At 41.9% G+C, this 27760-nt stretch overlaps 1 protein-coding gene across 1 annotated transcript; it reads left to right on the top strand.

Moving 5' to 3' along the window:
- The first annotated feature begins 102 nt into the window (after positions 1 to 102).
- Positions 103 to 25942, top strand: LOC114661055 (zona pellucida sperm-binding protein 2-like). The gene is made up of 18 exons (XM_028814163.2): positions 103 to 204; positions 282 to 358; positions 5723 to 5803; positions 9584 to 9705; positions 12665 to 12826; positions 12915 to 12950; positions 15261 to 15425; positions 15574 to 15676; positions 15974 to 16161; positions 16670 to 16799; positions 19706 to 19875; positions 20306 to 20397; positions 20775 to 20902; positions 20980 to 21169; positions 21253 to 21394; positions 21530 to 21629; positions 21707 to 21793; positions 25768 to 25942. The coding sequence occupies exons 1-18, from the start codon at positions 200 to 202 to the stop codon at positions 25812 to 25814; spliced, it is 2025 nt and encodes a 674-aa protein (XP_028669996.1). The 5' UTR covers positions 103 to 199; the 3' UTR covers positions 25815 to 25942.
- The last annotated feature ends 1818 nt before the right edge of the window (positions 25943 to 27760 follow it).

The following is a 27760-nucleotide window of genomic DNA, read 5'->3' as shown; positions in this document are numbered from 1 at the left end:
GGCTTATTAAAGCCATGTTGCCCCACCCAGCGACCCGCTTGTTAAGGCAGCTGCCGCCAATTTACACGAGCTAAATCAACGGTTTAAGTCTCCGAGAGCGTCGCCGATCCTGTTCAGTTCCTACTTTATTTCGAGAGCGATGACCTGCTCCGTCTAACGATTAGAATACGCGTCAGTGTGTGTGTGTCCTGTGGACAATATGAGGTGCGTGCTGACTACTACTCGGAGTTTTAGGCTGCGCTCGAGCTATTGTTTAAATGAAGTTTCTTTTGTTTTCTCAGGGCTGTTTTGTATCTCCCTTACTTCTTAAGTTTCATTTTGGGATGGATGGTGCCCACTTATGTGAACGCCCTTCCAGGTAAAGTGGCTTTTATGTTATTTCTTGCTGGTATCTGCACACTTTTTGCCTTTATTCTCATCTATTTATGTTGGCTTAAGAAAAGGTGGGAATTTTTACGTGCCTATTCCCTTTATTATGCGGTATATTTTTTCAACTCGGAGTCCGTTTTTAGCCGCTCATGTGGAAAGTGCCGGTACTGATCAGTACTTCAAGCGGTCTGGCGAAGAGTAGAAGTCGCCAACTACAAAATACGCAAAGATCACAAGCCCCGCCCCTTCTGCTGTGGTCGGACGAATCCTCCTTTCTTGGTGCACTTCAGTTGAAGAGTTTTAGTAAACGGATCCCCATATTTCGTGGGCTTTCTGTACTTTCTTGATACTTGTGGCAAATCTGTTGCCCAGTCTACATCAGAAGTAATTTTCGTTGCTATTTATTAATGGTAATTTTTAATGGTGTGTTTTACATCAGCCATCTAGAGTTTAGATCAGGGGTAGGCAACGTCGGTCCTGGAGTGCCACAGTATGTGCAGGTTTTTGTTCCAACCCAGTTCCTTAACGAGAACTCTCTTGCTGATGAAGCACATATTGCTTAAGTGACATTTTAATGCTTCATTTTAGTGGTCTCGCTTGTTAAGGTTCTCCAAAGCAGCCAGCAGTTCTCCAGCTAGCTTTTTTCCAATTACATCTGTGTGTGTTCATCATGCACGGTTTGATTTAATAAAACGCTTAATAGAAAAATGTGACAGACTGAAAATGATCTGTTTTAGGCTTCAAATCATTTGGATGATATCCTTGGAAAGGAAAAAAATCTGCGATATAAGCCTTACATTGCACAGACTAACAAGCCATAAAATTAAATAAGGTCTGAGATTGGCAATGATTGGTTTCTAATTAAGCAATTGGGTTGAATGAAAACCTGTAGCCACTGCGGCTCACCAGGACCAACATTGCCTACCCCTGTTTTACATCTTATTGCTAATAAGGAGCAATTAAAACACTGAATGCAGCAGTTTAAGATTGAAATAAGCAATTAAGGTTGGAGAACCTTAACAAGCGAGACCACTAAAATGAAGCATTAAAATGTCACTTAAGCAATATGTGCTTCATCAGCAATAATTGAGTTCTCGTTAAGGAACTGGGTTGGAACAAAAACCTGCACATACTGTGGCACTCCAGGACCGACGTTGCCTACCCCTGGTTTAGATCTTCTGGTCAGCTGTCTCTGGTTGTCCCTCGTACCAAGTGTAAAACTAAGGGGGACTGGGCTTTTACAGCTGCTGCTCCTCGCCTGTGGAACTCTTTTTACCTTCTCCTTTTATAAAGGAGTCGTCTACAATTGAATTGTTCAAAAGAAGATTAAAGACTCATTTCTATTCACTTGCATTCCGTGACCTTCAGTAACACTGATGGTTTCCTCTTTGTGATTCTTTTTTTTTTTTTAATTTTTTTTTATGTATATATTTTTTGTTCATATTTTATTTGTTTGGTTTCTCTTTTCTATTATTGTAAAGCACTTTGGCCACAGCATTACTATGTGGTTTTAAATGTGCTATACTGTATAAATAGACGTTGACATTACAAGAAAAACTAAGCGCCCAACATAAAGATCTATGGTGTTCCTAATGGCTTGATCTCCATGAATTGCACTCGAGATGTCCGTAAATTGCTAGTTGTCTCTACGTGTGGATTCGTTTCAAGGCTGCAATTAGTTGACATATTTAAGTAGGAATTAACTAGGTCCGAAACTCCATAAAATGTTTGCAAGTGCAAATATACTTGCACTGATGAAATTTAAAACCTCAACAAGCTCACCATTTACTCCAGTTAAAGCTTGCCAGGTATTATACCCAATTATACATTGGGTATAATTAAAATTCAAATTTTATGCAATCCACACTAACGTTAACCTGAGACACTTTGTTCTGTGTTTATTGTGATTTTTAATGTTCTCTTAACATAGACAGGAGTTTACCGGCAGGCAGCACTTTTTTCCCCAGCAGGTCAAAAACTATTCTCTATCAATCTCCATGGTATTGTCTTTTTCACTTGCCAACAAAGGCGAGTGGACCCCGTAGAGCTTGTCGTGTGGTTTTTTATTTTTGCAAAATTATCAATTTCTGAAGCTATGGCATAGTCATGTATATGAAACTTTGTTAAATGTGTACAGGGAAACTGGGAATACGATGCATTGAGTTAACTTTAATTACGAAATATAAAATCGGTGAGGGATAACTGCCCCAGAGCCTTCATTGAAAAGAATTTAATAGTTTTGTGTCGGCATTCTGTGATATCTAAAAGTGATTGTACAGGTATGTATAAAGATTCACAGTATTGGCTAACAAGTTTTAAAGTTAATTATATAAGGGAAACCTCCAGTTCATTTTAAAGGTAATTGGTTAATGGCAACTAATCTAGGCCTAGTCATCCTTTTTAAAGGGGGGGGGGGAGAGAAACACTTAACATTAATTACTTTCTCGTATACAAAGTACATGGAAAGTACTGGAATTGTCAAATTAAGGTTGGTCACATTTTGCATACAAGTATTGGGTGCAAAACTTGGATTTCTATCAACTCTATCTAATCGGAAGTGGTACTTTACCTTTTATTCATGCTGCTGCAGAGTCTGATTTATTCACGCTTAAATTTATTATTGTTCAATATATTTGATTTGTTGTTTTTTTTTTATGTACATATCTTGTGGTTTACTCCTCAAATATCCATCCCCATATCCAGTGTTGTACGTGAACTAGTTTAAGAGCGTGCTCATTTTTCTAAAGAGTGGTGAACTTAACATGAGGCATTTGCAAGTGAAGAACTTGACTGAGCTAGTTCAGTTTTATGTGACATACTGGATCTGGTTTAGGTCCAGATTAAATTTTTGCCTTCACTCTAATGTAGGCGTGGAGCCGAATACAGTATTCGGATAAGCACAAATAGATTTTTACGAACATTTTATACAAATGTTTTGCCATTTGTATTCTGTAAAAAATAAAGTAAAATTGGGCACTGCCTTCTTGCAGCTTCAGCTGCACCCCTGCTGACACGAGCATGTGGTGAAGCTTCACTTTTGCTTTTAGGAAAACTGACTTCATGAGGCCCCTTTATATTTTTACCCTGTTGGACATGCAAGAAGTGATGGGAGTTTTGACGGGTAGTGTAATGGGTTAGTTCACCTACACACTGGTTCCACAGTCACAAATTGTCACACGATTGGAAATAGATGCAAGAATACATACAGTACTGTGCAAAAGTTTTAGGCAGATGTGAAAAAATGCTGTAAACAAAATGCTTTCAAAAATGGAAGTGTTAATCATTTATTCAACAAAATGCAGTGAATGAACAAAAGAAATCTAAATCAATATTTGGTGTGACCACCCTTTGCCTTCAAAACCGCATCAGTTCTTCTAGGTACACTTGCACACAGTTTTTGAAGGAACTCGGCTGGTAGGTTGTTCTAAACATCTTGGAGAACTAAGCACAGATCTTCTGTGGATGTAGGCTTCCTCACATCCTTCTGTCTCTATGTAATCCCAGACACACTCGATGTTGAGATCCGGGCTCTGTGGGGGCCATACCATCACTTCCAGGACTTCTTGTTCTTCTTTACTCTGAAGATAGTTCTTAATGACTTTGGCTGTATGTTTGGGGTCGTTGTCCTGCTGCAGAATAAATTTGGGGCCAATCCTACGCCTCCCTGATGGTATTGCATGATGGATAAGTATCTGCCTGTATTTCTCAGCATTGAGAACACCATTAATCCTGACCAAATCTCCAACTCCATTTGCAGAAATGCAGCCCCAAACGTTCAAGGAACCTCCCCCATGCTTCACTGTTGCCTGCAGACACTCATTATTGTACCGCTCTCCAGCCCTTCGACGAACAAACTGCCTTCTGCTACAGCCAAATATTTCAAATTTTGACTCATCAGTCCAGAGCACCTGCTGCCATTTTTCTGCACCCCAGTTCCTATGTCTTCATGCATACTTGAGTCGGTTGGCCTTGTTTCCACGTTGGAGGTATGGCTTTTTGGCTGCAACTCTTCCATGAAGACCACTTCTGGCCCGACTTCTCTGGACAGTAGATGGGTATATCTGGGTCCCACTGGTTTCTGCCAGTTCTGAGCTGATGGCAGTGCTGGACATCTTCTGATTTCGAAGGGTAATAAGCTTGATGTGTCTCATCTGCTGCACTAAGTTTCCTTGGCCGACCACTGCGTCTACAATCCTCAACGTTGCCCGTTTCTTTGTGCTTCTTCAAAAGAGCTTGAACAGCACATCTTGAAACCCCAGTCTGCTTTGAAATCTTTGTCTGGGAGAGACCTTGCTGATGCAGTAGAACTACCTTGTGTCTTGTTGCTGTGCTCAATCTTGCCATGACATGAAACTGTCTTCCACAACCTCACCTTGGTAGCAGAGTTTGGCTGTTCCTCACCCAGTTTGAAGCCTCCTACACAGCTGTTTCAGTTAATGACTGTGTCAACCTACGTGTGACATTGATGATCATTAGTACCTGTTTGGTAGAATTGGTTGATCAGACACCTGACTAGAATCCTACAAAATCCCTGACATTGTGCAAGTGGACCTGTAAGAATTGATGCTGGTGTGAAGGCAAAAGGTAGTAACACCAAATATTGATTTGATTTAGATTTTTCTTTTGTTCGCTCACTTTGTTTATTATCAATTTACAAAATGCAATCATTTATATTTCTGAACATTTTTTTCACACCTGCCTAAAACTTTTGCACAGTACTGTGGTTTTTTTCAACTGGGAAGATTAGCATATATGGTTACAGTATACGTGTTTGTTGCTGGATATAACTCCTTGAATACAATACAATTAAGACTTAGGCGATTTAGTGTTCGTATAAGGCATGCAAAATTTGAAAAATAAACTCCTGGGTCATTTTTATTCTCACTCCTTGAATACAAGATGAACTGAACATGAATCATTTCAAAATTTGAAATGGTGAACTACAAACATGAAGTTTTTCATACTGAACTGAGCTGCTTCTTGTGAAGTGTGAACTTGCACAACACTGGCCATATCGGAGTATACGAGAAAGTGGAGGGGAGATTTTTTGTGTTAAAGCCCAAGTAATCAAGCCATACATGTATGGCATCGGGCAGTTTAGCCTCAAAATGCACACATTACTCTGAAAACAAAAATGCAGCAGTTTGCATCTAGCTTATTGGATTGTCAATGAGTAAGGGAATTTGGCTTTAAATTTTAAGTGTTGGATCTACTTTTTAACAAATTAAGTGTTGAATTGTCTTAATGAGCAAAATGAACCTCACTGCAAAATATTAGACTTAAGTACTTTTTTTTTTTTTTTTTTTGTAAAGGTATCTTGGACTAACTTGGCTTCTGTTGTTCATTTTTAAAGGGGATGTCACCTGTCTCGAGGACACAATGGTTTTAGAGCTGCCTCCAGGAGCAAAGAGGACTTATAGACTCTTTGTCGTGGGTGAGCTTTATATCCTCTTTACAAGTTCCTGTTTTTGTATGTGCCCAACCAAAACTATAATTACATGTGCAAGATGGAGGATACTGTTCTATAGGAAGCAGACTCTCTGAAAAGGACTAGGAGTTTTTATGTTGACAAAATTCTCCTCTGCAATTTGCAGAAATATTTTATATCCAATAGACTCCCTAGAATTTCTTTGCCTTTTACCTAAGAGATATATAGGAAACTTTTTTTAAAAATCAAAAAAAAAGTGATTCTGGTGAAGCAGAAGGTAGGTACACTCCAATGTCAAACTTTGGCACTGTATCTGGTGGTGTTCCTCTCTGACAGGACTGCGTCCCCCATGTGGGGAGAAGACCACATGGCCCTGATATCTATGCCAATGAGCTGGTGCTCTTTTTAAAACAGGAGTTGCCAAGTCCGGTCCTGGAGGACCACCATGGCTGCAGGTTTTCATTCTAACCCTTAATGAGTGACCTGTTTTTTGCTGCTACTTTGAACTAATTTGAATCGACTTAATCTTGAAGACTCTGGCCCCTTTAATTGTTTTTGTCCTTTAATTAGTAGCCAAACAATTGAGATAAAGAGCCAAAACTGGTGTCCATCATACAATATTGAAAATAAAGAATGATGACGGTCTCAGGAATGTTGATCTGCTCAAGTCCAGAAAACATTAACAGTGCTCTTGGAAAGAAAAATCAACAATTTATTGTAAATGTCTGCTAATGCACCATTCGAGCAGCAACAGGTGACGGAATTAAAGAACTAGTTTAACAACAACACCTCATTAACCAGCTGGTTGGAGTTTGAGGCTCTGACTTAGTTGGTCTCCTGTCGGCTCGCTCACTCCACGTTTCATTTCTGTTTGGGTGCCATTTAAGGAAAGAAATGAAGATCTGTTCCCCTGAATTCCTTCATCATTCCCGATTTGTTTAAGATCAATTTAAAATGAATTAACAAGAAGTTAGCAGCACAAACAGGGCACTTATTAAAAAAGGTTAGAATGAAAACTTGCAGCCACAGTGGTCCTCCAGGACTGGAGTTGGTGACCCCTGGTATAAAACACCTAGCTGAGCTCTATCTCTCGCATTACTCTTTAGCAATCTCTCTAGTTCTGGGGTCTCCAACTCTGGTCCCTGAAGGGCCCCAATGGCTACAGGTTTTCATTCTAACCCTCTTCTTAATCAGTGACCTATTTTTGCTGCTAATTAACTTTTAAATTCATTTTATTTGACTTGCTCTTGAAGACTCGGACCCCTTAATTTAGTTTTTCCTTAATTAGCAGCCAATAAGATACAAAATGAACCAAAGCATGACCAGCAAACTGACCATCATAAGATATCTGAAAATAAAAGGTCTCGGGAATGCTGATCTGCTCAGGTCTTAGTAAGGAGAGAATCCACAATTTCAGAAATGTCTGCTATTGCACAATGAGGGCAGCAACAAGCCATGGAAGTAAAGAACGGGTTAAATTAACAATCGGCACCTACTTCAGCAACTGGTTGGAGTGAATTTGGTTGAAGCCCTGACTTAGTTGGTCTTCTGTCAGCTCACTCGCTTCCTTAAATGGCACCCAAACAGTAAAACATAATCGAAATGAAGCAAATTGGAGGAACAAATCTTTAGTCAATTTAAAATTTAATTCAAAAGGTCATTAACAAAAATGGGTCACTGATTAAGAAGGGTTAGGATGAAATCCTGCAGCCACTGGGGCCCTCCAGGACCCGAGTTGGGGACCCCTGCATTAAATGGCATTTAAATGAGGTCTATTGAACAAATGGGTAACACTAGCTAAGCGGAGGTAGTGGTAGTGACTCTAACGGAGGCTGGCATATGAGTGAGGAGGGTCCAGCCCAGGTCCCCACTCCTGACATCGTGCTAATCCGTGACGGAGGCTGTGGGTTGAGGGGAGTAGGAAGCATGAATATCGTTCCTGCAGGCGAACTATGATTCTTGGCACAACGAGAAGTCGCAAAATCAACTGGAATGTTCAAGCAAATCCTGGAAAGAAGAAAAATCCATAAAGTTGTTCTCTTGTGAAAAGCGGACAGACTTGCAGATGTTGGATTTTACATAGGTGGAGTTTAGCTGTGGATCTAAGACTGATTTGTATCCCAATTATTAATTCGTCAAAACAGTTGTGTACTAAACAGACAGCATGACAAAGGAAAACGAGTACCAAGACAAATTTTGGTTGCATTGTAGAGCAGAGTCCTGGAGGTCCACTGTGGCTGCAGGTTTTCACTTCAACCTATTTCTTAATGAGAACACATTTATTTACTACAGGGTGGTCCAGATCACAACGGTCTCCCTGCCATTTCGAATGCAGGGCAGGTGCTGCAATCCATCGGCAACAAAGAATTTTAAGTGAAATCTCTCTGCAGGGCAGGTGCTGTGAATTCTCTCGGTAATAAACAAGTCATAGCATAATGAAAATTGCATAATTAGATCTGGACCACCCTATACTAAAGCATTGTCTTTTGGGCCTAACTTTAGTTATCTTGCCGGTTACAATTCAGAGCCCTTAATTGCTTAGTGAAGTTTTTAGCAGCTGCACTTTAGGTTTAATTGGTGCCTGTTTTCTTAACCAGTTTAATGAAAGGTAGATTACCAAAAAACCAGTAGCTCTCCCAACTAATGGGATTCCTTTTAAACAAATCATGCTGTACATGCACAGGTATCGGTATTAATATTCAGAAATCAATAAGAGGGATATTGGAAGGGGAGTGTTAAGTTTAAATCTGTTCTGGTCCACTAAACATGGATAATGTTAATTGCACTGTAGTTTCCTCCTCGGAACATTTGTTGGTATTTACTGTTTTTGGCATATTGTGGCTTTCATTCATCCAAGTTTCATTATCGGCAAGGACTCTCATAACTAGGAAACGAGTTGGAAGGAAAACCTGTGGCCCTCTAGGATAGTGAATGAAGACCCCTGTAGAAATCACCTGTAAAATTATAGGACCTCATCCAGGTCTTAGTTCTGTTGGATCTCTTAAGTTTAATTCCCAACAGTATCGGAGCATGCGATTCACAATTCATGTGTTAAAGGTCCTGTCACAACTTTTCCAGTGACCTTTTCCAGCCTGACTTTGATTCACTCACCAAGATTCTGGAAATAATCGTAGTGCACTCTTGTGACCAGCAGGCGTGTATTGTGAGATGCCCAGTGCATCTGTCCTACTCATCAGCCATAGGGGTGGGCTTCATGTGCATGAGTGCTCCACCAAAAGTCCAACACATCAACGTGGAGATGAGGAATAAGCAAAAGGAGTATTTTGGATCTCTCAAATGGTACATGAAACAGGACCCAGATAAGCCTCTCTTCCATGATGGGAGGGAGGGGGCCCTAATAACCTAATATGGCAGCTGAACCCTGTACCTTATTTTTACAGCATTACAAGATTACTGTATTGAAACCTGGACCTTCTAGTTAAGTGATTAAGAGTGCAAACTTACCTGCCTTAACATGTGACCAAAGTTGGTTTGGTTAGTTTACAACGGAGAGGCTGCCTTCTGTTTTACTACATTAAAATTTGGGTTTTAGATGAGCGTCCACTCTTGGGTTTAATTCCTCAGAAGTGCATGTCCAAGTTAGTAACTGAGGAAGGGAGAAAAAAAGCTAAACAAAGGCTTTGAGGGGAAATTGCATGTAGTGTCTGACATATTTTTATCCTGCAGGTCTGTTTCAGTGAATATCCTTTTGTTTACTTGCTATGGTTCTGAGACAGACCGAGGTTTTTGACCGGGCATTTAATCCCAGTCTTATTGCTCTTGCAGGTTCCAACAACAGAATGGTTCTGGTTGATAAGTGGTACGAAACCACCTGTCTGTACTCGGTTGATGTTGGCAGCATCTTTTCTTTTAGTGCTGCTTATGATGCTTGTGATGTTCAAGCTCTAGTAAGTATATTCTGGCTTCCTTTCCAAAACCTTTAGTGATGCCACACCTACCAATGATCATTCATTTCCAGCTTGTAGCACGCATGCAACTGAAACGAATGCTTTGGATCTCTACGTACTGCAAAGTGTTGGACATTTTGTAAATTTCAGCAGCTATTGATGTGTTGGGTGTGCTTTGTGTCAATCTGCAGAAAAGATGGGTTTAGTCTCAGGTTGTCCTTTTAATTCCCCTTTCCAGTACCTGGAATTGTCCTTTTGAGAAAAAAGCTGAATTGCATATTTAATTCCAAATTTCAAATAGTGTGGAGGCTGAAGTTGGAAATCCTGAAACACACCCTTGACTAGTGTCTGTCCTAATCGGATCCTGCAGCTGAAGGCCCCTGATCATCTGCAATAGATGGAATAAAAACTTTCAGCCACAGTAGCACTCCACTTTTTTTCCTTCGCCGCTAGTGTTTTGCCTTCTCCTATATTTTTAATTTTAATTGACTTGCTCTTTAAGACTTGGACCCCTTAATTGTTTAGTTGTTCCTTTTTAATTAGCAGCCATACCAAGCAAGCCATCACATGACCAGCAGCCTGCGTCCATCATTCAATTTCTGAAAATTTTAATGGTGAAGGTCTCTGAAATTGATCTGCTCAGGTCCACAAAACATTTTGACTTTATTCTGGGGGGGGAGGAACAGTATTGGAAACCTTTCCTGAGGCAGGATGAGAGCATCTCACCTGGAATTAAGTCGATTCTTAAACTCGCCAAGTGAAATTGCTTGGAGTTTGAGGCCCTGACTTTGCTAGTCCTCTCTTGGTTCACTTTACATCTCGTGATGCAATTTAGAGAACTTCTTGTTAAACAAGACAACTGATGTGAAGGGAAAATGTGATTGGTCCTGGTGTGCTACTGTGGCTGCAGGTTCACATCCTAACCCTTTACTTCATGACCAGTATTGGCTGCCAGAGTTTGACACCCCTGTTCTAGGAAAATGAGCAAAGGAATGGCTGTTTAAATCGGACACTTGACTGTCCCCTGGTGAACCTCTCCTCTGATCGCTAGTGTGGTGGACTGTCACAAATACAGGAGTAACACAACAGGAAATTTTGGGTAGCACTTTAGTTTAGGTACTGCAAAATAGTCGTCTTTAAGGTCTTGTTACACAAGAGTAAAGGATTCTATTGGTCTTCATAGCACTTGTAAAGCCTCCGTAGATCTGTTCATCTCGGTGCTGTGTGCCATATTAACATGATGGTAAAATGACTAATATGAAGGAATCCCAGGTCTTCTACAAAACTAGCTGTGTAAGCCCATGCTGTAAAAAGCCCAGGGTCCTAAACTTTATATAAAGTTTGGATGGATGAATGAATGTAGATGTCGGGTAATTGAAAGGGGCATCTCTCTCCTAGGAGGTTTTGTTTTGCTGATGTGCTCGCCTCGCTTGTGTATCCTTGGAGGTGGAGCCCTTACCCCAACTCCTGGGCCGGACAGATGCACACTTCCACGCATAGACGTTTCTCTATATATTATATAGGTCTTGAAGCCACCTCTAGTATGACATGTTGGTGTGCCCCGTTGCAGAGATGAAGAAATGCACTTACTACTTTGGGTCTCCGGAACACTTGGAATGAATCAGTGTGTTAAGGTCTTGTGACATTAATTTTTAAAGTGCCTAAAGCATAGCTAAAATTTGCTTTATTACTCATTTGCTGTTTTCTTAGGATGCTAATGGTTGATGAGGCAGGTGAGCCATTAAAAGCAGTTCAGGTATGTGCATGTGTCCCCATGCTGGCTGCTCTGGCCAAACTACCAATGTCCCATCTCCCCAATTGCTCAAAGTGATCACAAATCTGATGGTCACTTTGTCCAAGCTCTTAAGATCCTGTGTGAAGATGGTTCCAGAAGAACCATCAATGCCAGGTCTGTACCATTAGTGGCCAGGCACAAATTGGTAAAGGATGCATGGGGCTCCACTTGGAGCTGGCAAAAAGCCACCTTGAGGAATCGGAGTGGGGGCCAGAGATTCCAATGACTGAGAACCAAGACTCTCTGGTCTGAGGAAACCAACCGTCATGTCTGGAGGAAGCCAGGCACTGCTCAATAGTGACACCTTTTGTGGTGGTGGTGGTAGCAGCAGCAGCTAGGACTTGGTGACTAGTCTGGGTCGAAGGGAAGTTAAAGCAAAGCAGACCTCCTTAATGAGCACCTGATGCAGGGTGGTCTAGGTTGGTCGTCTTGTTAGAAGGTAAAACTTTGGCCCAGTCTGACCACAAGGCAACGGCATCACAGAAGTGGCTTAGGGAAACTGGGGGAGGAATGGGAATATCCATCCAAAGCCCAGACTTGTACCAAATTGAACATCTCTGGAGACCTGTAAATGGGTAGGATACAGACCGTCCATAGATGGCTGAGAGGATCTGCAGAGAAGCGAATCACATACCCACCAGAATCCAGGTGGTTATGAAGCTTCTTGCCGCAGTCCCGGGAAGATTCCAGGCTGGAATCACAACCACAACTTACAAGATTTCAATTTTCTATTTGTAACTAAAGGGTTCAGACCCTTTTACCCGGTGTTTCTAATCCAGCTTTGCTTTCATTCCAGGGTATTGAGTCTTGCCCAGTAATTTTGGGGGGGTGGAGGAGAAATGTAAAACGTGAAGTTTTCTGGTTACTTTCTAAAACTGACAGTAGACAAAATGGTCTACGTAACATGCAGAGACCACCTGAAAATAAGAATTTTGTCCTATGCACCCTGCACAATGAGACTTAATGTAGTGACGCTATTCGGTTTCTCTGGTGGCAACAGTGTCACTGAAAGTTGGAAAACCCAGTGCTCTGACTTGCTCTTGTGATCCGTCCACATGGTGAAACTGCAAGCAGAGGCCAATCCTCTGAGCCTCCATTAGCACTTCTCTGTAAATAAAACCCACGACTCCCCTGCTAAAGATGTCATGTATGTTTTTAATATAGGATAATGGGTACTCCTTAAAAGTGGTGCTGCAGTACTTCTCAACAACGATGGGCAAGTCCATCCAGACCACTTACAATATGTTCTGCGTGCCCCCGATTGTCGTCCCACTGCTCATCAGTGTAGAGGCTGGAAACACCGTCTGCAACCAAACCTTTATGGAGGTGAGCACCACTGCCTCAAATTGCAAAGCCATACTTTCGAGCCCACCATCTCTGTGCTTGTGAATTAACCAAGGACTTTCCTTTGCAGGTTTCAATTTTGGAACAGCTTCCCAGCTTTGATGAGGTGCCCCATTTATTTAGTCTTTGTTGTTTGAAGAATGATGCATGAGTTTGTTTGGGGGAAAGCTGAAAAATTTGGGTGGGGGGGGGGAGGGTTTGGGTTAATATCCTATCTAGCCTGAGGCTGAACAGTCCCTGTAAGATTTGGGATTATGACCAGGCAGGGATGTACGGTCAGGGGAGGCAGGTGCGGCAGATGAAATGATGATAAAATGTGTCCACTGGTCTGTGCTATAAATTCTGTACGATTCCAATTATGATCATTGTAGTCAAATCGCTGAATTAGCACATTTCCTGTTCAAATACAGGGAAGAAATGAGGTGCTGCAGAGACGAGCCTCGCCTCCAACTGTGCTCTCCCTCACACACTGGGTTGATACCTGCAGTTGGTGTGTGCCAGTTGCTGTGTCTGGAAAGTCAGGGTGTATAATAAACGTGTGCAGACATTGGCAACCTACAGTCTGGCTAATATCTTTAATGTGTGCAACATATTTAGTCTTGCTGATCAGACATAAAACTGCAGTGAAAAGGCACAAGGAGAGACACAGTACTGTGACTCCCTGAAGTGGGCGCATGTGAGCCCAACAGGTGCTCGTTGCTGCTGTTCTTCTACACAGAGGATATCAGTCGCGTGTGCTGCAGCGGGCCATTTTATTTTTGTTCCGACTGCCAAAATTTGAAGATTAAGACTTTTTAATACTAAAGGAAAATAAGGAGGACTTTTACAAGAAAGTGAGATTTTCGTGGAGGATAGGCACATGGATTTCAATTACAAATAAAGGTAAGGCCATAAATGGTTTATAAACTAGGGGGCAGTGCCCCCCTGCTTGCTTTGCTCGCCAGCCCCCATGTGGGCCCTACATTCTAGTAATTTCCCAGATCTGCCGCTTGAGACACATTGTACTGTGCTTTTGGATAAATGCGAATATTGACGGTCTTTCAAAACCTATCACGGACAATTCATCCCATGTTGGTTTATTATATACGTGGGCGTGATCTTTTTCAGATTCGTATAGAAATCCAAGAAAACTTTTTGTAATATGTCGGTTTATCTGAAAAATATGGACAAATTCTACAGCCAATAATGGGAACAAATCCATACATCCAAAAGTCTCGCCTTACACAAAATTTAACTTTCAATTCTATGTTGCAATTTCTGTGATCATAAATTATAAACCTGACCGAATTGTGGTTTCTATGAAATTTTAAACTTGTAGTAGCTTTACTTTGTTGTGGGACCTCATTCTCGTAGTGTGTGTGGTCCTGAATCGTGTAAATCTAAGTTGAGTATTGAATGATTGTTGTAGTTTTGGATATTTTGCCTGTAGTGTTTGTGGATTTCACTTTCTACCCAATGAAGAGGCGTATCTGTGAGAATGAAAAGATTTGGTGAAACTACTTTTCCCCTGATGGCAACACTAGACAATCTACAAGTCTCAGACTAGGTTTTAAAGCCGAAAAATATCTACATCTGTCATATAATCTGTCCACGTATTCGATCTCTTTATGCGGTATCATTTCGGAGTAATTTCCATTTGTTAGCGCTAATGCGATCTTTACGATCAGTTTTTTGAGACTTTCGAGTTTTAGTATTTTCATAATCTCTAACCCGCTTGGCATGTGTATTGCGCCAACGTTTTTGAACCTCTTTACAACATTCTACTTTGTCATGTTTTATTTCCGTCCCCACTTGGACCCGTTAGGTTTTCAATTCATCTCTTTGCACAAAGTCTCGTCTTGCAGCACTTGAAATTCTCTGAAAGTCTCGTCTCATCCCAAGATTTTTTTTTATATACTAGAGATGGGATCAGACTTTAAAACTAAATTTTGACCTTTTAAATAACACTTTTGATCAGTCTAAAGCTTTTAACAATATTTCAATTCTGATGTTTTAATCAATTTTAAAGGTCAGAATTAAATCTCTTTTTATCACTCAATACTTTCATTTGTATTGAACGAGTTTGAATTGTGGAATTGCAATGACAATTTTAGAACACATGGAGGGTGAGGAGCAAATGTGCTCTCTTCACTCTCTTCGCCGCTATAAATGTAACGTTCTTCGTAAAGTGTGTGTATAAAGAATGCTGATGAGATATGAAACCTAACCAGTAGTCAGTGTGCCACTTGAATAGTGAATCCGCTACTCTTTAGGGTTCATATATTTGTAAATCGGACTCTGAAGGAGTCGGTGCCTCACCAGCCATGAACCTCTCCGTACATCACTGTGACTAGGGGTACTGGATGGTGAACTTATGAGTTGTGGTATTAAAATGTCTTCAGTGTCGTATATCTAACCCACCTTTGACTTTTTGTAGTCCAACGCCAGCGCCCCTGTGTGGAATGTCAGCATCAATGATGGTAGTTCGGTGATCAAAATGTCTCTGAGTGAAGCACAATTGAATGGCTACGAGTTTTTGAGTGGTGCAAATACCCTCGTAATCAGAACCTACTTCAATGCGACCGGACTTCAAGTGTTCCAAGTAAGAAATGAATGTCTCTGCGAAGGTGACGTTGATCATCTTTTTAAATGAGTTGTAGGTATTGTGAAGCCATGCAGCCTCGAGCTGCTCTTTTGAAGAATCCTCGGGATCAAGCCAGCTTAATTTTGTTTCTCCACCCACCTTTTAGGATCTCTCTACAAACGTTACCCTCTACTTTTCGGATGTGCTGTTTAGCTGTTACACTGGCTTTGCCCAGATCAACGTCCGTGTTAAGATGCTCTGTGCTCCTGGTGAGTTCCCAGTGGTAGGGGCAGCTTATTTTGGTTGCGAGGGGATTCTATCCACACCACTTTCAAATGACGTCTGAAGGATTTCGCATTTCTCTGCACCCTGTTGAATGTTGAACAGCAATGTCCTCTTGTGGCTCTTCCTTACTGGTTGGCTACTCTTTCCTCCTTGTAGATTTCATCCCGATTTGAAACTCTGCCCTTTAGAGCAGCACATTTACACTTTTGACAGCCTGTGTGTCCTCCTACATGCTCTTTTGTATCTAGTTTTTTTTTTTTTTTTTTTTTCCCCCCATTTAGACTTGGTTAGCTGTAATGACAATAGCCTACTGATGGTGGTGCCCCCATTTCCTGGGACATTTACTGGCCTAACAATTGGAGCACTTCAGTATTTGCCCTCCAGCTCCTCTCCTGACGTCTCGATTACGAATGAAACGGCAGGCCTGGTCATCTCTATTTCCAAGAGGTACCCAATGGCCTGGACACAGGTGTGTGTGTGAAAATGTGGGGAAAATTGTTTTTAAAAAGCCAGTTTCTAAATGGGTTACTGCAGCATGTACACAGATGCATTAACATCTTCTATTAATACACGTGGGTGTTGCAACATCTAAATACGCAAAGTTGCATTTCACATTCGACCGCAAATTATCAGAACACTGCAATAAGTTATTTGGGGGGTGGGATTGATCACTTTTTAATTTAGGAATTCACCTTGAATAGATGAGAGAATTCTAGTTTGTTCCTTCAATGGTTGGCGATTAGTTAACGCCTTAGGACGCCCAGTCAGTCTTGGCCAACTGTAGAACATGCATCAAATGCTCGACGGCCAGTTTGGTAATGAGGGGCTAACCTGAAACCCACACATCATCCTTCTGTTCTGCATAGAGTGGAAGAATTCAACAGCTTTTCAGGAGGTATTGCTTTGTTTCTATGTACTTTGTATATTTTTGGAAATGTTGGCCCGTGTTTTTTATTTATTTTTTTTTTTGTTACCAGGCATGTCAGAAATATCAGGAAAGTGGAGAACGTACTGTGTTACCGGCAACAGTTCTTTCTTTCAATGTCTCTCAGATGCCAGTTTCCTTTAACGTCTGGTCCTCTTGTCCATGTGTGCTAAACTCAACAGGTGAGTGCGGTCATTCAGGCGACTAAGCAAGTTGTGTGACAGTTGTCCCTACTTAAACTCGCTTGAGAGGGCTTGGACTCCCGAGCAGTTTCTAGCCATTTTTACCTAATGTCTGCTGAGGTGGGCTAATGAATTGCACCCAACCGTGCAGTTCAGTGGAGCACGATGTACAAGCACTACTGTCTCGTAGTTTTTAGGCAGGTGATTCCTACCTGCCTCGGTCTGGGACAAGAGGCAACCCAAGTTTACATGCCCAGAGAACCAGCATAAAGAATTACATTCCCTTGGCATTAATGGGCAGTTCTGAAATGAACTCTGCTTTGTATCCAGCAGGGGGAGCTAGCTCCCTTGTTGGAATGAGTTCTTTAGGGTTATGCAACACCCTGCAATTACAAATCCTATATAGATGTAAAAAGGCGATTATCCCTCCATCAGTGATACGGCGGTAAGAAATCGCACAGGAGAAATAACTTGGCTTTGTTATGCAGCGTAGGCCGTCATTAAATGGACAAAGGAAGCTCATGGCAAGAACTCAGTTTGGGAGTGGGGGCCCCCCCCAATGTGTAGTCTACCATTTTCATCACTGCGTTGGAAGGATTTTCAGGAACAATTTGAAGCCAAAGGATGGATGTGGAAATAATGTTGAAGGTGTGCCGGGCAATGTTCCAAGGCTTTATACTCCATGTGCAGGCCCCCACTTAGGTGAATCATGCCATTCTAAGTAAGGCAATGAGGATAGTTTCATGCTGACTGATGGGGGGGGGTAGACAGTTGGGGAAACTTGCACTCTTCTTATGCTTTACCTAGCAGCTCTAAATGAGCCTCTGTGCTGAATGTATCAACTGCATGTGAGTAGAAAGAAAAGTAGATAAAATATTTGTACATAGGACAGTGACCCAGTATATTGTGGTCCAAACTTATGCTGTGCTATTGAATAAGGACTAAATCGGATTACAGGCATAAGCAAATTCAAGACCATAGACCACACAGATTTGGTGTGCATCTTCATATTCAATACTGATTGTCCCTCATGGCTCCACCCGCATAGTAGTGAAACTGGACAGAGGATTGGGGAGCTGGGTGGGGTCCTCCTCAAACCTCACACTTCACCCTCGGGCCACAGCCTCTTTCTCGGGTTAGTGTGAATATATCGCTCCTGCAAGCGTACTATGATTCTTGGCGCAGTGAAAGAAGTCGCAAAATCAACCGGAATGTTCAAGCAAATTCTAGAAGAAAAACCTGATCTTAATCGGTTAAGTAGGTCTCTCGTTCCTTAGGTCTGCTTGGCTTGAGAACACCAAGACTGGCACGTGAGTGAGGAGGTCCCCACCCCCCTCCCTTTGGCCTGCTGCGTGTCCCTTGGATTTGTACAAATCACTGCCACAAGCAAACTGTGTGTGTAGTCACAATCGACTGGAATGCTCAAGTAAATTAGAGAAACCGATCTAAATTCATTCTCTCGTTTGCTAGCTAAGCATGTCTGATTCACACAAATCAGTACTGCAAGTGGACTGATGCGTCATGCAATGAAGTCCCTAAATCAACTGAAATGTTCAAAAAAAATTCTAGAACTATCTAAATCCGTTAAGTAGTTCTCTTGGTTGAAAAGCAGACAGACGGAGATGTGTGTATGTGAGTGGTGTGTGGTGTTGGTTTTTTTTTTTTTTTTTTTTCCCCCCCCCTCGGTATATCTCGGTCAAAACACCTGCAACCACACAGGCCACGAGATCTACTGAAGCCATCAATTGACTTTAGCCAGGAACTTGGAAATGAGTAACAAATGAGGACTTGGCGCAACGTTAGGGGCATCGCCTCTGGCGCTGACGTCCGAGGTTCGATTCCCGAGAGGGAGTGCAGTGGAGTGTGTACACCTGATGAGCCCAGAATGAGGGCGAAACACGTGTCATGTACTCTTTGCATTTATTTGACAGTAAACTATTTCAAATATTATATATATATATATATATATATATATATATATATATATAATATATAAAAAAAATTGCCTAATTTTTAAGCAAATGTTCTTGTATTCACAAAGCGGTTCTTAATCCAGTTCAAGGTTAAGAACATGTAAAAAGAATATCCTAAACAGGGGTGTCCAATAGGACATACAAGGATTTGTTGTTGCCCCAAACTACCAAATCCCAAAGCTTGGGTCTTGAGACAAGTGGCATAGCTAGTGTTACCGCTCTTTGGGGCAGGGTGGTGCTTTAATTTGCCACCCTCCAACATATGTTATGTCTAATTTTTGATTTAAATAGAGAAAAAGGCAATCTATGCAAAATTTAACCTATATATGAATAAATCTATGCAATTTTGCACACTTATCAGTGCATCAAATACTACATAATACTATTCTTGTCTAGATGATGCTTATTAGTTTAATGTATACTACACTGGTTCTGGTTTTCACAGCGTTATAAGTGATAGCTGGGGATATTTTCTGCACAAAACGCATTTGGATTGATAAACTTTATAATTTCGGTTCATCTTCCTGGAAATTGGTGTAATGTTGCCTCATAAATTTCAACTGCTGTCTGTGGATGAAAATCAATTTTACTGTCCTGTGACGACCTCAAATGCTTCAAAAATTTTCACTCTTTTCATTCGTGTGTAAGCAGCAGGGTTTGGAAAAATATCCACTCCTGAATTGTACGGAGCCTTTTTGGCCAATAATGCCATTCTGAAAAATGTGCCCCCTGAACATCGGTATGGACACAAGGTATGATACTATGCCTGATGCCCCCAAAAAGGCAATAGGAGGAACAGTCACATTTGCTGTTGTAGAACATTTAACAGAGACCTTAATTTCATATTGAGAACCTATGCTGCAGTTTGGCCTCTCAAGTTATTGAAATTCTAGTGGTGCCTAATTTTTTTTTTTTTCTTTTTTAAATGCCAAGAATTGTGTCATGGTGGCTTCATGGATTTTGTGGTTAGAAGCAACAGTACTGTGCCATCTCTCGACCTAACAAAGGTTCGTCTGCGGGATCCTACGTGCCTTCCTGTCAAGTCTCTTCCTGATGCACTCTGGTACCACATCCCGTTATTGAGCTGTGGCACTACTGTGAAGGTAGGACTCAAGGGGCTACTGCTTTCAGGTATGGTGGCTGCTAAGTTTGGGTTACAAGGGTTGGGGAAATCCTCTCAAATTTCCCGAGTGATGTAACTGTGGTCGCGATGTCTTACATTTGTGGAAAGGCTTTGCATACCCAGGCCACTTGTGTGTGAGACGTGTGGTTGTTTTTTAAATGACTGTGGATTACCACTTGTGCATGTGGGCCCAGCTCAATGATTAGAGTAGAACTAATTGACCTCAAAATGAGCAACCGTATTTGATACGGTGGACATTGACTAATTTTTTTGTAACGTGGAGGCCAGTTTAACACATACTTCATGCAATCTGAAACAAGCATTTTTTTCAGCTGCTGGTTTTTTGTTTTTTTTTTGTTTTGTTTTTTTTCCCTCTCCTCTTCCCACTCCCCCACCCACCCCCTATGCAGGTGCAGAATGGTGCATTGATGTATGAAAATGAAGTCCGTGCCGTCCTGAGTGACTGGCCACTGGGTATCATTACAAGAGATAGTGAACTCCGGTGAGTAGTTTTGGTCATGCAGAGGAGTCAGTTAGGGGATACAGGGAAGTATTTACAATCCTACCTACTCCCCATGGGTGGAAGGCCACACTTGGCTTAGGTGCTTGAGGTCAATGTTTGGATGGTTGAGGCATTAATCATTAAATCTGCAAATGCTACACAAATCAAAGACTTAAGAAAAGCTTTCCCAAACATCTTTTAGGGTCACATGGAATAACATGTACTTGCTAGCAATAAGCTGTTGTATTTCTAGTAATAGTTTTTTGTAATTAAGGCAGTACTGAACTTTCACTTCATATCAACATTTAACAGGGTAATGGGTTGTCTTTAAAGCATTTTTATTTACATTAAAATTTTAAAGCTTTGCCTGATCTTAGGGTGACGGTGCGCTGTTACTACAATGCCAGCAGTGACGAAGGCTTGGTGCTGAATATCTCGAACAATGCACCACCACCTCCCGCTATAAACCAAGGAGATCTCACCATTGTCCTTCAAGCCTATCCTGGTATGGCTATTTCCTCTTGGAGGACTACTGTAGTGTGAACTAAGCATACTACTCTAATCCTTTCTCTTTATGGCTAGATGAACTTTACAGTGCCCCCTACAGTAACCAGGACTACCCCATTGTGAAATACCTGAGGGCTCCCATTTACTTGGAGGTGCAAGTCCTGAACAGACAGGACCCCAATATTGAGCTTGTGCTGGAGAACTGCTGGGCCACTGCCCACCCTGATCCTAACTCCTTGCCTCGCTGGAGCCTAATTACTGCTGGGTAAGGGCCGGCTGACCTACCTTCCTACTAGCTGGTATTGTGAAAGTGTTTCAGCAGCTGACTTGTACTCTGAATGTTCAAAGATGTCCATATGGAGGAGATAACTACCCAACAGTGATGCATCCTATGTCCGATTTCACTGGAATTCCGTTTCCAAGCCACTACAAGAGGTTTGATGTAAAGGCCTTTACCTTTGTGTCTAATGGAGCTGCCTTGGATAATGCAGTAAGACCAGTAGCCTCCTGCTTGTTTTTGAAGTCCTGGTGTTCTTATACTTTTATGTAACTGAGACACTGCATCTTTTGATTCTTGCGGCTTCTGATAATTGGTCTTTTTTTTTTTTTTTTTTCTTTCTCTCAGATGTACTTCCACTGTAGTGCTTTGATTTGTGATCTTTCTAAACTGGATTCAGTAGAGTGTGCAGCCCACTGCCAAGTTCCTACACGTGTTCGCCACAGAAGTAACAGTTGTGCATTTAGTCCAGAAATGTTGGACAAAAAATTGTAACATTACTGATTTTCTATTTCCTTCTTGTAGGAGAGCCCCACAGTGCTGTTCTTGGTGAAACAATGAGCAGTTTGCCAGGCCCCATTACCAGCATTCAAGACCAACTTCTGTTGCAAAGTAAGTTCCTTTTGTCCTAGGATGTGAAATGAAGGCACTGTGTATTAACACAAGGCTTTAACTAGATATTCTAGTTGTATTGCATTGCCATTAACACTGCCTGGCACCTTCAACACAAAAGGATAATTGTCCATCCCACTGCTGTCCTTTCAAAATGTTTGCCATTCCATTACTACAAATGGTACAAACCTACTGCATTTTTAACAGATGGCTCATAAACCTTAACCCAGTACCAAATGACATGTAACAAATGCATTTTATGGTGCACTGCAAACACTAATCCTGAGGCCTACAAGGATTACTTTGATTGCAAGCAGTCTTGGATGGTAGCACAATGCCGGTAATTCTACCTCCATTTTTACAGACAATGTATGAAAAGCAAGCAGTGTAGAGTCCCTAGGCAATACAGTAATCCCTCCTCCATCGCGGGGGTTGCGTTCTAGAGCCACCCGCGAAATAAGAAAATCTGCGAAGTAGAAACCATATGTTTATATGGTTTTTATATTGTCATGCTTGGGTCACAGATTTGCGCAGAAACACAGGAGGTTGTAGAGAGACAGGAACGTTATTGAAACACTGCAAACAAACACTTGTGTCTTTCAAAAGTTTAAACTGTGCTCCATGACAAGACAGATGACAGTTCTGTCTCACAATTAAAAGAATGCAAACATATCTTCCTCTTCAAAGGAGTACGTGTCAGGAGCACAGAATGTCACATAGAGAAAACAATCTCTAGCAAACAAATCAATAGGGCTCTTTGGCTTTTAAGTATGCGAAGCACCGCGGCACAAAGCTGTTGAAGGCGGCAGCCCACACCCCCTCCGTCAGGAGCAGGGAGAGAGAGAGTTTGTTTTTCAGTCAAAAATCAATACGTGCCCTTCGAGCTTTTAAGTATGCGAAGCACTGTGCAGCATGTAGTTTCAGGAAGCAGCAGCAAAAAAGATAGCAACGTGAAGATAATCTTTCAGCATTTTTAGACTAGCGTCCGTATCGTCTAGGTGTGTGAACAGCCCCCCTGCTCAATCCCCATACGTCAGGATCACAGATAGTCAGCGCAAGAGAGAAAAGTAAGCAATCTAGCTTCTCGGCCATCTGCCAATAGCGTCCCTTGTATGAAATCAACTGGGCAAACCAACTGAGGAAGCACGTACCAGAAATTAAAAGACCCATTGTCCGCAGAAAGCCGCGAACCAGCAAAAAATCTGCGATATATATTTAAATATGCTTACATATAAAATCCGCGATGGAGTGAAGCTGCGAAAGGCGAAGCGCGATATAGCGAGGGATCACTGGATTTAGAATTCCTGGTGTTACTGGGCAAAGTGTGAAATCTGAATTATTGTAACATATATATAATACTTTTCCCTAGGCATTCTATAGAATGACAAATGCTATTTAGGCAAATTTTTTTTTTTTTTTTTTTTTTTTTTTTTGGACTTTTCAGTAAAAGCCTTTTCAGGACTCTTAAAGTATAGGACTTTCTTATTGAGGAAAAAATCAGTTTTTTGTTTTCCACTAATATTGCATCATAGCGATTCAGCAGCCATTCCTGTGGTTGCTTCATGAGCGATGTGAGAATGGCCAAGATGACTACTAACTTCTGGTATAGTTTCGGTTAGGAAAACCTGTTTTGCAGTATTCTCGCACTTTACAATTCATCGTAGAATCGTCACATGCCAACATGCTATGATTCCTTCTCGGACGCTACACTTTGCTCTTCCATTTTCATACAGCACAGTATGGGCTAGTCTTTGTTCCGAAGTGACAAAATACGCCACTTTGAATTTGTTCAGCAAAGACTGAAATGCAAATAGGGAATTCTCCATCTGAGGCGAAAGTCGCATGACAAATGTCATTAGCGGGAATATTTCACACATTTCCTAGGCATTCTATGCAATGCCAAAAGAAACCGGCAACGTGTGAAATATTAATCGTTTCATACTTTGACATCCAACTCTCCATTCTGTACAATGCCTGCTTTTCATATTGCTGATAGTGCTGGGCAAAGATTAAAATTTAAATCGCAAGCAACCACAACACACACAATCATGCGCCAAATTCAATAATTAACTCAAAAGTAGTATTGTGTATGTTAATGTAATCAAATCTAGAAAAACAAGTTAATGCAGTGGCAAATAGCTTTGGTTTTAAATTTATAATAGAGCCACAATCACAACATAACAGGCACCTTCTGAGCAATAGCAAGTTAACATTTCTAAAGCAGTTTTCTTATCCGAACAGATACCAGCAGAAACATTTCTCTTATCGGGGAGCAGCATAAACAGCCCTGAGTTGCTACTGAACATACAACTTTTTTTTTTTTTTTTTTTTAAAACCAAAAAACTTTTCTGAAAAGCGCATAAAACGACTTGGTGCCAACAGCAGGCACAATAGGCAGCTTTTTAGTTTGCTGCAAGGGGGGGGGGGGGGGGGTGGGCAGGAATGCACGGTGGGCTGGCTGTCTTTGTAAGATGGGGGGGGTGACAGTTGCAGTGAGACGCGATATATGGTTTGTACCTCCTGTCAGAAGGGTCTGATGCACCTATGGCAACACTCGCCTGGGAGGACAGCTACACCAACGTGTTCAGCACCCTGATCAGCTGATGCCAGTACCTCGCTTTCATTTTCAACCTTCATCTCCAGATCACTTGCATCAAAATCTGAGTCTGATGTGGCGAGAATAAGACGTTTTTTTTGCTTTGAGCATTCACTTTGGGGTCTCTCCACATGCCATTTTAGAAGCGGTTTGCTCTTCGCTATTCATGCACGTGCAGGGAATCGAGGTCAAATCAACAAAGCTAACTTTCCTTCTAGCAAAAGGGTATTAAAGCGCTGTAACAAGATCACAGATCTCCATCGATAGCTAGAGAGACACTTTCAAAATAACTGCGTTTAATGTGCAATAGTGACTGTGTGTTAATGCAATAACACTAACTTGCCCAGCCCTTGTATATAATAGGTTGTAATCACAAAGTAATTAATTGTATGTAATATAGGCCTCTTAATCTTTTGGAGCATTTAGTTTGTGTAATTCATATTGAAACACCTGTGGCAGTATAAAATGACTGAACTACCTAAATGCTGGTAAGGGGTTTCCGGTCTTTGCTGCAACTGTAACCCCTCAAGTGAAGGTCATTTTGTAGATTTACATTTATCCAAGTCCCTGTCCCCATGTCTATGGATTTTTCTTTCCTATCCCAAAGACTTATGGGTGGAGTTCCTAGTGACCTTTTAGTTGGCCTTTTTAGATGGAGGTGCCAGTTAAGCAAGGGAACTGTGACCTACCAGAATAGTCCTTTGCTAATCCAAACTCCTGTAAGATTAGAAAGTGCCATCTTTAACATCCCAGTTTCATGAGGTCACTGGAAAATGGGTGTGTGGCACCCCCAGTATCTCTGCACAAGGATGAAGGTCTGTCTTGAGTCCTGGTGCTTCCTGTCTTGTGAGACATGGATGCTATACCATGACCTGAGATGAAGAGGACTCCATGAGCAACACAAAGTCAAAGCAGTGGCACCCAAACACACACGGACATTCCCTCACAATGTGCCTCATTTGGGACTCCGTTACCCAGAGGGTGATGTGACTCACAAGCAGCTGGACTAGGCCAAGAGGATGCCTATGTAACCCTTGAATGGCCTGGATGGTGGGACTGGACTGTTGGGTGGGGGGTTGGGGTGTCAACCAGGATCCCGAGCTGTTCTGTTGTGTGGTGGGTGCGGTGCTGTACCGGTGCCTGCTCCCTGACCTGACTTTTCAGATGCTTAGCCCCAGTTTTTAGATTTTGTAGAGGTCCTGAAATGCGTGATTATTTAGCTAATTTCCCATAAGACAAACCCTATTCTGGTTATCCCGAGGACATTCCCCCCCCCCCCCCCCCCCCCCCATAATGCTCTACCATTATGAAGGGTCCGTTTTTGGTCATTTCTGCTTCATTGTCTCTTGAATTTTTATTTATTTTTTTTTTTTTATAGGCCTGGAGCTTCCCCATTCTTTGAAGCTGGAGAAGAGGAGAGATTGAATTGTGCAAATGTCCATACAGTTTGTTGTGACAGATACGGTTTATCTTGCTTCCAGATCCCTTATTCCTCCCTCCCTAACACCATTAAAATGGCAATAATACACAATAAAGATCAGATTGTATTTTAATCTTTTTGAATATCTTGTGTACTCAAGTATTTCTGGAGGACAATTGAGGGTGGGGTGGCGCAGTGGTAGCGCTGCTGCCTCACGGTTAGGAGACCTGTGGTTCGCTTCTCGGGTCCTCCCTCCTTGGAGTTCAGCATGACTTTGGACTGTGGGAGGAAACCCATGCAGACATGGGGAGAACATGCGCTTAGGTGGATTGGCAATCCTAAATTGTCCCTAGTGTGGGTGCATGTTCCCTGCAGTGGGTTGGCACCCTGCCTGGGGATTTGTTCCTGCCTTGTGCCCTGTGCTGGCTAGGATTTGCTCCAGCAGACCAACCCCCCCCCCCCCCGATGACCCTGTGATAGGATATAGCGGGTTGGAAAATGACCGAAAAATGAGGGATCCAAATTTCTGCATCTCGTGAGGGGTAGTGGCTTGAAATAGGCACCATTTTTACTGCCAGGGCTGTCTTTTTAAAATGGATCCATCAGTGATACTACAGATAAGCTTTGCCACTTTGGCTGGTGGCTTCTATTCAAGATGGCTTCATGCTTGGTTATGCAAAGGGGCTGGGGGTCAAGAAAATAGTCCTACATTTGATGTGGTGTTGCCTTAAAGGGTTTCCCCAATGCTGTGCTTGTGTGGGCTACTTTTTTTGCATCCTCTGCACTCCACACTGTGGCTATTAAAGGAGTTAACTGCAGTGGTTTGTTGCCTTTTTAGCAAAATGCTAGATAAAAATTTCAGTCTTGGTCCTCCAACTCCATTGCTGGAGAGCTACTGTAGTTGCAGGTTTTCTTTCTAACCCTTTAGTGACCAGATTTTGCTACTAAATAATGCCTTCATTTTAATTGATAGACATCTTAAGACTCATGGGGGTTCACAGCCCACCATACCCTCCAGAATTTTTTTTTTTTCCCCCCTTTAATTACCTACCAAATGCATAACCTGCATCCATCACACAAACTCTGAAAATAAAAAGGTGAAGGCTTTGGTAACATTTTGACAGCCAGTGCTCTTAAAGTAGATTAACAGTTTTGGAAATGGCTGCCATGAGAGAATGAGTGCCAAGGAATTAAAGAACGGGTTTAATTATCGATGAGAATTGGCTTAAAGTTAAACTGAAGTGAAGTTGGTTGGAGTTTGAGGCCCCAACTTGGTTGCTCATCTGTTGGCTTGCGTCGCATTAAATTTGTTTAGGTGCTGTTTAAGGAAAAAAAATCGGCAGTCTCAAGAAAAGGCCATTAAAATAGTGGGAAATAATTGGAGACCCCTGATCAAACTCTTAATTAGCAGCCAAAAAAAAATGGTCACTAACTCCAGTCCTGGAGAGCTACTGTGGCTGCAAGTTTTTATTCTAAGTATTTCAACTTGTGTGACTTGCTGGCACCACTAGAACAGGAAGGCCCCTTTTCTGTGCTGTCCTTTACTTCCCAGTAGTTGTCCTGCTGTACACCACATCTAACAACACACACACAATGTTTTATGTAACACAGCAATTTACAAACACACAATTTTAAGTTGAACCTTGGCATAGATTAGTTTTGGTGGAATGCAGGTGTTCTATTTAATAGACTAGAGGGCTTCACTTGACAATCACCCCAAAGGCCTGTGCTATGTCTCAGCCACTTTGTCTCTGCCACTCACGTTATTTGGGGGGGGGGGGGGGCTGGATGCATGCCAAAGAAACACGACCGCTCCTCCATAACCCCCTCCTAAACAGTAATACAATGGGGAAACAGTTTTTGTTTTTACCACCTCTTTGCTCAATCAGCTGCTGGTTTGCTGCTGCCGTGCCAAGTGATCTGCATCTCGGGCTGCGCTTTGGCCATTTAA

The sequence above is a fragment of the Erpetoichthys calabaricus genome, chromosome 11, assembly GCF_900747795.2.
Source record: "Erpetoichthys calabaricus chromosome 11, fErpCal1.3, whole genome shotgun sequence".
NCBI classification, from domain to species: Eukaryota; Metazoa; Chordata; class Cladistia; order Polypteriformes; family Polypteridae; genus Erpetoichthys; species Erpetoichthys calabaricus.
This window is presented reverse-complemented; position numbering and strand designations above follow the sequence as displayed.

Coding starts and splice junctions, on each gene's coding strand:
- LOC114661055 (XM_028814163.2), top strand. Junction 15,677..15,973: donor TAAGATGCTCTGTGCTCCTG/GTGAGTTCCCAG, acceptor CCCCCCATTTAG/ACTTGGTTAGCTGTAATGAC. Junction 20,398..20,774: donor ACAAGAGATAGTGAACTCCG/GTGAGTAGTTTT, acceptor GCCTGATCTTAG/GGTGACGGTGCGCTGTTACT.